This window comes from Carettochelys insculpta, chromosome 8, assembly GCF_033958435.1.
Source record: "Carettochelys insculpta isolate YL-2023 chromosome 8, ASM3395843v1, whole genome shotgun sequence".
NCBI classification, from domain to species: domain Eukaryota; kingdom Metazoa; phylum Chordata; order Testudines; family Carettochelyidae; genus Carettochelys; species Carettochelys insculpta.
In genome coordinates, this window is record NC_134144.1 from 56855535 (window position 1) to 56868063 (window position 12529).

Consider the following 12529-nt stretch of genomic DNA (forward strand, 5'->3'; position numbering starts at 1 on the left):
ACTCTTATTCCACTTCATTCTGCTCAGTTGTCAGGTCACTACCCGGAAAGAAAACCCTTTTACAGCTGCGTGGGAGTGTTAGGAAAGACAGGGAATGAATTCATTACACAATAGTATCGTGTCTGTTGGTGAGAATACTGTACAGGTGCAGGGATTTACACTAGCAGAGCTTCATGCAGGACTGAGGTCTCTGCTGTACAGTAGACTCTCAGTGTCACGAACACCAGAGTTAGGAACTGACCCATCACCCACATACCTCATTTGGAACCAGAAAAATATAATCAGGAAGATATGTGTGTGTGCGTGTGCGTGTGCGGGCGCATGCACACACACACACACACAGAGGCAAGCAATTAGAATACAGTAATATGTTAAATGCAAACCACTGAAAATACAGGGAAAGAAGCATTTTTCTTCTACATAGTAAAGTTTAAAAGCTTCTTTACAATGAACAAAAGATGATTAAAAATAAACTCTTTAAAAGCTGCATTCATTAAATGTTCATCTGTAAAGTTTTGAAAAGACAGCCATAAAGATTTTTGCACAGTTACAAACATTTCAGAGATACAAAGTCCATTCCTGATGCGCTCATATCTCTAAAGTTCCTCTGTATTGTAATAGAGCATTGAACTCATTTTTCACCAGCAAGTTTTTGGTATAACTTCCTTGGAAAAAATATTTGGAAAAAAAACTTACCAAATTAACCTGGAATATGTTTAGTAAATATTCAGTGTGAAGATTAAATCAATTATCTTACTTTAAAACATAATTTTCATGTTTTCCAATTATATTCCTTGTACATGTGAAGAAGCACTGAATGACAAACACAAGTATATCCTGCTGCATTAGTAAATGTTACAAGCTACATAACTCTTATAGTAGCATAAGGCCAACAGACCTTGGTTGCCAGCCCCAGAGATAGAACCTACAAGCATAGGGGCTAAAGCCCCATACTCTACCACGTGAGCTAAAGGCCAACTAGCTCTCAGGCAAGGCTGTACAGCGGAGACTTTACTCACCCCAGACGAGGTTTCAGTACCTCAGGGTACCACAGTAACATCATTTTTAATATTAAACATTTCAATGTGTTTTACTTGCATTTTTAAGAAACAAAATTAGATATATATGTAAGAATTGCAGGCAGCTTGCTGGAAAACTGCAACACTTTAATAGCCATTAATGCCCATAACCACTTTTACAATGCCCATTAAAGGCTATTTATTTTCAGTGAAAATGCCCTAACCCACTGAATGGAAAAAAATTAGGTTACCATTTCAGAAATAATAGAACTGAATACCACTCATTAAATTAACAGTAACCATGTTTCTTATTCCTTTTCTTTCCATACAAAAGTCAAAATACTCAGAGAAAACTGTTCTCTCAAAAATGTTCTAATTAGAACCCTGGTTACAGTTAAAGAGAGGAAAAAATTCACCTGCAGTGCATATAAGTGACATTTATAATTATGTGATGGACAGGAGTTTGCTTTGAAGGAACTGAATCTGAGAAACAGAAACGGTCTCCTAAAGTGATAGATTTTGAGCATCTGAAAAGGCCGTAAGCAATGTGTGCGCAATACCAGCCCTGCAAGTGAAGGAAACACTTATGGTAAGGTTCTCCCATTAGGACTTCAATGCTGTAGATGTGATCATAAACAGAGATGGGACAACCTAAATGCATAAATCAAATGTTCCTGAAATCTGTAGAAGAAACGCAGCTGGCTTTCTTTTCTTTTCTTTTCTTTTTTTTGCAGTTATGTATGCAGTGCACCCAATTTTTAACTCTTTGTCTTACAGACATGCTTAAAACTACAAAAAGAAGTCAACTCTTGCTGAGAACTGATGTAATACATGTCTAGTGAGCATAATTTCCAAAAAGATTATTTTTTTATTATTTTGCTGGGGAAAAACAAAAATATTTAAGAGCCGCCAATGGACAACCTTGCAAAATGATTGTCTGTATTTCACAATGTTGTTCACCTCAGCATTATATGACATTTTAAAATCTATTTCACACTATTTTTGGCCATCTCCTAGAACGAGGGGCTTATAGCAGAACGCCTGGAAAAAGCTTTTTCCAACACCTCAGTGTATTCAGTTATAAAAGAAATATTTTTCATGCAGCAACCCTTCCCCCCTCCCCCAAACCTTGTGGTTAAAAAGTAACTCAGAATTTCAGTGGAGAAAACTAAGCTGCAGGTGATTTTGGAGTCACCACCTGAAAAGTACTTGTAAAGCTACTGAAACTTAATGAAGTAATTTATTTTTGGCAAAGTTAAAACTGACTGGGAATCGAAAATGTTCATTTTTGAGAGCAAAAATGTCAGATATCTTAGTCATTCCATGACATGAAATATTTTCCTGATAGCTGTTTATACAAGACATTTTGCTCACCATAAACTACAAAATTGCACAATCTACCTGAGCTTGACTCATCTTTTTTATCTCCTGTCTCATGATGCTGTAAATAAATCAATACAAAATAAAAAGGGTAGCTCAGAGCTGAAAAGGGCATTTTCTCCTGGGACTCTCTCTGTCTACATACACAACTCAGGTGGTCAGTAGGAACTCAAGTGGAAGAAAAACTCAAAAAAAAATCAAACTTTGTAGTTTGATAGAGACTATTATCTTCATAGGTTTGAAATGAATTTTCTCCCTGTACAATTTCTGAGCTGCAAGTGACAGTATAAAATCTCTATTGGTTCTTGTGTCTCTCAGTGAACAGACAATTTCTTTTTCATTCACTACCCACTATTAAACAATCTGAAAATGCAGAGAGAAAGGCTGCCGAAAACTGCAAGTGTGAACAGCCTCTTCACTTCTCTCAAACCTGTAAGAAATTCTGTGAGAGAAGATTGCTGGGTTTATTGTTGCTTGTTACTGCAAATAGTCTTTTGGAACAATGACGGTCTTTTACTACGGGAGAGTATTTTTACAATCAAAGAGCCTCCCCTGCTTCCTTTCCTTCCAAACCCCACAGAACAACACAAGACATCAATGGAAACCGAGATGCCTGTAATATCTGCCAAAGTTAACCCCAGACAACTTTGCCAGAAATGTTGATGTTGCTTTACTGAGGCCTTGCTCTGGTGCAGATTTTTGTATTCCTTGTCCAGCTAGTAGAACAGAGCAGTTGGTAGATGGCATCTTGTCAACTAATATGCAGATGAAGCAGGGTTGTAGAGACCAGGGTAGACAAGACAGAAGAGAAGCAGGCAAATAAACCCATACAACCTTTGGTCCATTAAGACAGCAGTTGCACTCAACGACCCAACATGCCTTGTAATTTAAATAGCAAAGTGCAAACAAACAGTTAGCCCTCACAACCCCAGCTCAGAAAAGGTTTGTTTTAGTGTATTCCTTTTCATTACAATTCTGGCAGGCCAGGACTTGGTTAGTTTTCTGAACCTTATGAAAGGTTTGAGGCAAAAATCACAAAAGATTTATCACATATTCATTCCTTACCAAGGAGAATTGTGTTTGCTGGAGTTTCCTCTCAATAAGAGTCTTCCCAAGCTCTCTGGCAGACTTGGGTCAGGGCCTTAGAACACTATCCAATTTGGCACTGCAGTATGCATGATGACTTTCAGCATACGTAAAGAAAGTCAGCCTACAGCGCTAAACAGCATCCATAACAAACTGCTGAAAGCTGTAGCTGTAACAGGCAAATATAATTTATTTCCATGTCTCTCTAGGCTCAGCCCAGGCAGGAAAGAGAGATACACTCTATTGATCATCAGGTATAAAAATCAATATGTTCTCCTTTTGCTGCTCTACACTACAGCTACACTAGAAGCGACATATATGCCTTACACATTAAAAATATGATTTGGTGCCCCTGTGTATTGTTTCATAATGTTGACCCTGAACAGAATACACCAGGGCACTTCTACAGCCCATTAAAATATATCACAGAAGAATAACTTACTTTAAGAGATGAGCAGAATAAAAGCGTTAGCCATGTTGCTGAGTTCAGTGACTTTAAACCATAAATGAAACAACAGTAAACTTTGATCTCATCAACAGCATTTCCCTTTTTCCATTTTACAGTGTTTTATGTTTCCTGAGCAGGCATTTCACAAACTCATAGAGAAAAGTCAGCAAAACAGACAATTGTTTGGACTCTCAGATGGTAAATAGGAATGAGAGAGCAGTTATAGCAGCAGTATATACAGCTTATTTGCTACTCGTTATTTCTGAGGCGTGTGCAACTTATTAAATGTCAGTTTATTAGAAAATAGTTTTCTTTATTTATTGTTACCCTTTGCTGTCTTTAGTCAAATTTATGGCTCAGTCCTGTTCCCACTAACAGCGGGAACAACAGCCTTGCTGGGCCCCTGGGCAAAGCAAGGGTAGGCCCTGCTTCATGCCTCTGGAAAGGGTGGTGCTGGAGGCTGAATGTCGACAGGATATGGACCATGTTGATACACTGCATGATGCCAAGCCTGATACACTGAATGAGGCCAAGGATACGGACCATGGTGATACACTGAATGATGCCACAACAGAAGAGAAATCTGGAATATGTTACATACAACATGTTTTATACATGTATAAGATCATGTAGCTGAGAAGATGAAGGCAAACTCATATGGTCATTGTTGGACAGGATTTGAAACTTTCTGAAAGGAAGTTTACAGGTTTGAACCATTCCTGTGTCACAGATGTTCTGATGTAGAGATCTGCTGTAAAACTTATGCACTGAGTTGGTTGCTGATTTATCCAATTTTATTTTCCGGACAAGATGGGAGAACATTTGATTACTAGGCCATTCTTCCAGCACAATCACTTGATACTGCCTGAACCAGCGAATTGTTCAAATTGGGATATATCTGAATCCCAAACAACTATTGCCAGGAACTTGATATAAACCCTTGGGGCTGAAGACAGGCCAAAAGGAACTGTTATCTGTGTCTACCAGAAATTGAAGGTACTTCCTGTGAAAGGAATGCATTGCCATTTGCAAATGGCCTGAACTTGATTTTATTGATGCATTTGTCAAATTTCTTCTTTGATGAGATGGAAGCCACCAGATTTCATTGGAACCAAAAAGTACCAGGAATAAAATCCTTCACTTCTGTGTTGATAAGGAACTTCCTCCATCGTTCCCAACTCTTGAAGAGACCATAGAGACACTGCTGATGTGTCTGACACTGGCAGGACATTCAGAGACTGTGCCTACAGTGCTGATACCACCATCCCAATCTGAGGTTGTACTGGTACCACCAGTACCATCAAATTCTGACCACCACAAGAGATGGATATTTTGAATATTGTCTCTCTCCAGTGCCTGGACCATGTAAAACTATGTAGAGAATTGTTCCTTCTTGTTCTGAGGACATTTCTGTCTTCTCTTTGGATTCTGAAAGCGACAAAACAATTTCCCAATCCAGGTCTTTCAGATGCCCTTACAGGTCTTCAGACATCTGACCAGAAGAACATGAATTCCTTATAGAGAAGCTCCAGCATGGGGTCCTCCACCAAGGATGGGTCTGTTTGTTTCCTTCCTGGGCTGCCTTGTGAGAGATTCTAGGCCTCCAGCTCATACACTGTTTCCTGGAGAAAAATCTCCCTGTGTAGGGCAGGCCCCATCCTGCTAACATTTTTCTATCTCCTGTACTAGATCCTGTGCAGGAATGAGAGTTACTGGAGGAATCCCTTAACACTGCTTCTCACATTATCTTTGTTTTGACCAGATGATGAAGCAGTTAGCCCACAGCTGATATATTCTGCCCCCATAAGACTTTTAAGGGTTTTGTTTTTTCTGAGACGAATGGCTGTTTCTCTGGGAATCCAAACAAAATTGTGAAAGAGAGCCCACATGCTTTCTTGTACATTTTACAGGCTACTGTTCTGGGAAGCATTGCCTTTACTACCAGTGAAGCACTTCTAGATGCAGTGACAATTTTACAGTAGACTGTATCCTCTCTTTTCCTTTCAGTGAAACAGGTGCATAGATATTACTGAACCTCAACAAGGCTTTGATGTATTTCTTTACCCAGCAATCTCCTCTTTCTCTTCTAGTCACAGCTGCTACAGAGCAGTCTCTATCTAAGGTCACCCCTAAGGATATGGAGTTGAAGAGGCTTGATCTCTATGGTTGCAAAGCTTACGCTACAGCCATACTTCAAGTGAGGATCACCACTCTTTTATTGAAATATTATTTTCTTAATTTTTCAGCCATCTCAACGTTTGTTGATAAGTTGCCAGAAGAACATAGTTTCTACCTTTAGATTTTAAATGTATTAGGCTATGTCTGGTAATCAGGGTGATGGGAGATTACTAATGAAGTGATGTGATGCACATGAAGCACTTTAGGCAAATTTTCCCCTGTGGCAACTTTGAAGTGTTGAACTTCGAAGTGCCTTTATGCCCCAAAACATAAATCCTCCCAATAACTTTATGTAAGTGTTTATTTTCAACTATGACTGAATATTCTGATTTTGGAATGAATTAGTAAAATGATTCTTCATATACAAGTCTGTTTCCTAAATTACATTTTTCATGGGTGGGTAATTCAAATACAGTCTGATGGATTTTATCAAACGTAACAAAACAAAGCAAAATCCTCTTACAACTCTTAGGCAACCTGAGAAAAATATCAGCAGACCATTTTCTAATGATTTTCTCAATGTTGAAGCGATTATCATGCTTTTAAAAATTGCACATAAATTTATGTTGCTCTTTATGATTATTTATGATTATTTAGATAATTGTCTTTTCATGTTTAATAGAGCTGCACAAACATCTGAACAAAGTGGGATGCTTTACAGTTCTTTACCATAAGTTGCCATTCAAAGGGATGCAGACAAGTTGGGACAATAGTCTTAGAAACAGACTTACCTCCAATGCCACAAGTGTTTGAACAGTCTGACCACGCTGACCACTTGGAAAGCTGACAGTTTACAGCACATTCCACAAGGCAATGAATGCTCAGTTTTTCAGGTTTTTCCAAGTTTAACTGTATATGCAAAGAACAAATCTAAAATCTCATTGCTGGACATAAAATCAGAAAACTGAAAATACATAGTGACTAATGTGATACTTCCAATGTCATTTACAGGGAGATTTTCATCCATAATAACAGCTCATATTTTTATGGCATTTTACATCTCAAAGGCTCACCAGGCTCATGCAGACTCTGGGGCCCGTTTTGCAAATCCTTATTCACATGCCCTCATTAGAACACAATCCCTTACTCTTGATCTCATTGGGACTGCTTGTGACCCTGGATAATTCCACTATTGATCATGGCAACTTATCTGTGAAATGTAAATGGTAACAGCAAAGCAGCAGGCATACAGTGTCAGAATACTGTAATTTATAAAACAGCTGAGGTGTTTGTTACACTTTAAGTCATTTCTCTGGTGTATATCTAAATTTCACCTGCTCACAGTAGTTAATATTCACTGATTTTCCATCACTGCGCATACAGCTCAAAAGGCGTCTCTGAATCCCTTGTCCACAGGTTGCATTTTCATTTAGCTGACATGTACTCCAATCTAAAGACACAATGTAATTGCATTTAGTGCAAGAAATCATCATTGTACTTAATTTTTATTTTGAATTACAAAGTTAGTTAGTTATCGTCATTTAACTGTGGGGCTTGGGAATGTGAGCTCACATGCTAAGAACAAAGCAGCTAAGAGGAAGCTATTCTTAAAGAAAATAAAACAAACCTGCAGTCCTTTAGCACTCTAAAGACCAACAAAATTTATCAGGTGATGTGCTTTCGTGGGACAGGTTCACTTCTCCCACAAAAGCTCATCACCTAATAAATTATTTTGTTACTATTTAAAGTGCTACATGACTGCTGGTGTGTTTTGTTAGAATACAGACTAACACGGCTACCTCTCTGTTACTATTAAAGAAAATAAGTCTGTCATACATCCGATGTCCCTTAAAAAAGCAATGCATCAGAGCATGTGAAAAACCATTTGATGATGATACAGCATATCATTTGAAAACAGCTGGCACATGCAGAAGGCCACATTATTTGTCTGAAGTAAAATTTCACTTTAACTCAGTAGATATAAAAGTTTCTGAAGTGCTATTACATTTTAACCTTTGTTGTTTCAAAGCACAGCCTGTCATCAAATGCATCTTTGTCTAATAGAGTAAAATATTCTCATTCCAGAAAAAAACCCTGATACTTCAACTGTCATCATCCATGTGTTAAGCTGTTACAATCAGTCTTGAATGGATTGATTTCAGAAAGGCAGATTTTGGTAAAATCAGAAAGCTGGTAGGTAAGGTCCCATGGGAAGCAAAAGTAAGAGAAAAAAACAACTGAAGAGCGTTGGTATTTTTTCAAAGGAACATTAGTAAGGGCCCACAAGCAAGTTATACCACTGCATAGGAAAGATAGAAAGTATGGTAAAAGCCATAGCTTAGCCAGGAGGCCTTACATGAGATCTCAACATCAAAAAGGAGTCATATAAAAAGTGGAAATTAGGACAAATTACAAAGGATGAATATACGCACTCATAATACAAGTAATAAAATGTGATCTTATTCAGCCATGGAAAGATTTATATATCCGCCTAGCTTTAATGAATTCACTGGAACTACTGACACATTTCAAGTTAAGCACCTGCAGGATTAGGGCATTAATAATTACCATAAAGAAACATACTTAAATATAAACAAAGAGAATTCCTTCTAAGTAATAAGGTATTTTTAAAATAAGAACCATCCTATAATATGGTGCTTTAAGTTTTCATGTCATTTTCTTAAATATGTAGCACAGAATGCATTGCAAAACGTAACATCCTCTATTTTGCTTGTGAATTACAGTTTGGCTTACCTGTTAGATTGTACTGATATTGAAAGCAATTTTGATTGAGAATACAAGGCTGCATTTGTGACTCTTCTGGACAGGTCTTGGTAGTTGAAGGGGATCTTAACACATGTCGTGTCCGTATTTGCATAATATTGGGGTCACATACCTACGTAAAACATTGGATAGTACAAAAGATCTTAGTAAATATGAGATATACATCAGCTGTAGTTGTTATATATCTATAGCTATTCTGGCATCAGGACTTATTTTATGTTACTTTCTCCTTTACGTTGTTTAAATCATTTTAAATGTCTTCAGCGATGGACTTGTTTGGAAGGCAGGATCAATAGTTAACAAAACCTTAACCCTGTCCTTCTAAGCATTGGCATCTACTTTGCTCCTCTATGAGATTATTGAAATACTTTTGCAAACATCAATCCTATCTCTACTTAAGAGTCCAATCATGATAAGGGGTTAAGGCAGATGGCCAATAAATAATTTTAGAAGCTTTCTGCTTCACTCCCATGAGACCCTCAAGGAGAATTCTATCACAGGAAAACAGAAAAAAAATCATTTAGTACCAGTTTTGTTTCCCTAGTTATTACAGTGGAGCTAAAATGTGCCTTGCATCTGAGAGGAGCTGGAAGAGGTGCCTACTTGAGACACAAGACTTCACTGAGTGACATATCAGATGATTAATGTTTAAGCACTCCTTTTTCATGACTTTCAGAAAATCATTAACCATCTGCCAATCAAGTTACTCATAACTTAAAGACCCCACTTAAACAGATAACATCATCTGTTAGGAATCCTTACGGTATTGTGTGAAATATTACCAAGGAACAGGATGAGCAAGACTGAAAGCATGCTTTCTGCTAGACTGCAACAGTGGGAATTACAGCAGACCATTCACTTGTTGTATATTACTTTTTGTACCTACTGAGTTTCACACTGCAGCTAATTCAGGTTGAACTTCGCTAGTCCAGCATGCTCTCTTCCAGCAACATCTGAGGTCCAGCAAGATTTTAGTTAGCTGGATGTCCACTTGTCATGGCTGTGGCCAAGTTTCCTGTGGTCCCATAAAGTTTGTTTAAAGCCACAAGTCCTGCCTCTTAGTCTTCTGTACTGTATGTAGCTCTAATTTACCTCTGAATGTCTTCTAAGAGTCCAATAAGCAGTGGAAGCGTTGGTAATGTGCCAGACAATATTGAGCTCCCATGCTCCAGCAAATTTGCTCATTCAGTGCCAGTCAGGTCCCGAGGGTGCCGGACTAGAGAGATTCAACCTGTATAGGGCCACATTTTCAAAAGCATGTTTGAAGTGATGAAGGTAACTGTGTGCACATACTAACTTAAATGAGCTAATCCTCTTCTATTCAAACAAACCAGAGCTGGCCGCTGCAAATTTCAGTTTTCACATGCTGGGTGCATCCAAAATGGAGTGCAATTTAGCATCCATATTTTTGAAAAAATGCTCTCCTAATTCTTTACACCTTGGAAGGTCTGTAGCGGTTACCATGGAGCTGTAGAAACCCATGTATGCTGGTTAGGTTTTAGATACAGCAAGTCAACAGACAACTGGGTCTGTTATGTGGGGTTTCTCTCATTTCCTCTCACTCCTTTTCTAATGAACGAAACTCCTGTTACACCAAAGCATTGTGCAGAGGCCTACGAGAGCAAGATTCCTCACAGAAATATCCAGCTGTACTCTTTTGGTCCCTCCTGACCTCACTTGGGGCATCAGCCCCTGCATCCACATGAGGGGGATGTGGCCTGTGGCAAACTATGTGTGACACGCTTTTATGTGTGGGTTGGCTCAATACTTATTTTGTTAATATCAGGGGAGAAACAAAGTTGTAAGGCATCACATGCTGGTTTCCAGACTAGGTGAAGGGCCTCTTTCTGTCATGCCCATTTGATCACTGAAGTGATATGCTCCTTCCTTCACCTCCCATCACTTGATTTAACCACATTTGCAAGAGCTTTGGACAGATGGGCTCCCTTTTCGCTCTCACTTGATCTCCACAATGGAGCCAGCAGTCAGAGTAATGTTTTCTTTTATATGTGCTTCTGTTGATTTTTCATTGTTGGCCAGCTGAATGAGGCAGACAGGAGGAAGTCAGGCCCCTCTTAGGACAACAGTGCCAACACACTGAGCATTCTTAGTCTCGCCCTCCATATCAGCCAAATTGTCACAGACTCCTCCACCCCTGCAAGCTGCTGGGCTTTTGTGTGCTGCTTCAAGAGGAAATGATCTAAGGCATCTAGTTTCAATGACTAAAAAGGCTGTGAGGTTTGTGGAGTCTAATTAGGAGCTCAGACAGCTAGAGTTGTAAGCCTCCTCCCTATAACACACATTCATGATTATCCAGTGGGCTTATTTAAACAAGTAAGAATTATGCACAGGAAGAGCGACTGCAGGACTGGGCCATAAAACAGACCCAGAAGTTGTGCGACTGTCAATTACTGCACAACTGGACACCGAGTAAAATGGGAGCCAATAAAGCATGATACTAAATGTTGGGGTAGCACTGAAAGTACTAAATATCAAGGCCATAAAACATGAGCAAAATTTGTAAGAGAAAACAGATACTGACGAGATTTGGCAGTATGCAAATATAAGGCCTTGGACTCTGATTGATAAAAATCCCCTGCAAACCTGTTTTTAATAGATTTAAAAACGTTAAAGATTATAGCGTGTTCCGTCCTAATGAGCACAGCACATTCTGCAATCTGACCCTCCACCCCAACAGACTACAGGTAATGTATACTGACCTATAAGACTGAAATACAACATGAATAGTTGCTAAATGGTAAAGTTAAGAGCTAGGTTGTTCTATAATAATTATGGACAAAGGATGAGCATCAGCTCCACTGACTGGTTGTGGGGTGGGACAAAGGAGCCAGTTGCACAGGGGCTTGGAGCTCCAGCCACTGCTGCTGCTATTTTGGCAGGGGTGGCAGCTGGAACTCTGGACCCCTTTGAAGTGCTGTGACAGTGCTGCTCCCCATGGTTCTGGGAAGGGGGCAGTGCCATGGCACTCAGGGCTGACTGTCCTAGGCCCCATCCCTTGCACCCTTGTCCCTGCTCCTTCCTGGGCTGCAGAGCTGCCCTCCCTTTGCCCTGGGGTGGTTGTCAGCTTTGCTGATGAGTACTGACAAGGTAACACTAAGGCTGACATTTTCCTCACATAAGTGTGGTTTTGCCCCTTCTTCTTTGACATAGTATCACTGTCTGGTCTGCTTAAAATTAGGTTGTTGCTGACAGTGCAACAATAGTAGGTTGTGCCAGAAGCTTTGAGATGAAAACACGTATTTGCAATAACAAGAAATCTTTTCCTGGGAAATCCCATGTCATAAAACCTACATAAAAACAGCAGGAAACCCGCAGAAATGGCATAAACCTAAGTTTTACATGCATAATATACAGGTTCCATAACACCCAAAGGGGAGATTTGCTAAAACCACATTGGGTAAAGATTCAGGAGTCTGAAATGTGGAAATGTATAAAAATCCAATTAAACTAGATCATAGCAGACCAGAAACTGGAAAGTGAGACTGAAGGACAAGGCCCAGAGATCAGAAAAGGAAATAATCATCATGGAAATTGGCAAAAGACTTTCCTCTACCACAGAATGTGGTTACTTGGGCCCCTACCAATTCTAGTCTGTCTGTCACATTTATTGCCAGATATAAATGTGAGCTCAGATATTATAAGCGACTATTTAATTTGAAACTGATTAAGCCTA

The 12529-nt window shown here is 39.2% G+C and overlaps 1 protein-coding gene across 1 annotated transcript in view; it reads right to left on the reverse strand.

Annotated features, from left to right (window-relative positions):
• THSD7B (thrombospondin type 1 domain containing 7B) overlaps positions 1–12529 on the reverse strand; it is a 440276-nt gene that overhangs the window by 28770 nt on the left and 398977 nt on the right. The window contains exons 17-19 of the mRNA XM_075001414.1: positions 8806–8947; positions 7386–7501; positions 6843–6960 (exon numbers count right to left, since the gene is read on the reverse strand). Coding sequence (XP_074857515.1) covers positions 6843–6960; positions 7386–7501; positions 8806–8947 — 376 coding nt within the window. The remainder of the gene's footprint in view (positions 1–6842; positions 6961–7385; positions 7502–8805; positions 8948–12529) is intronic.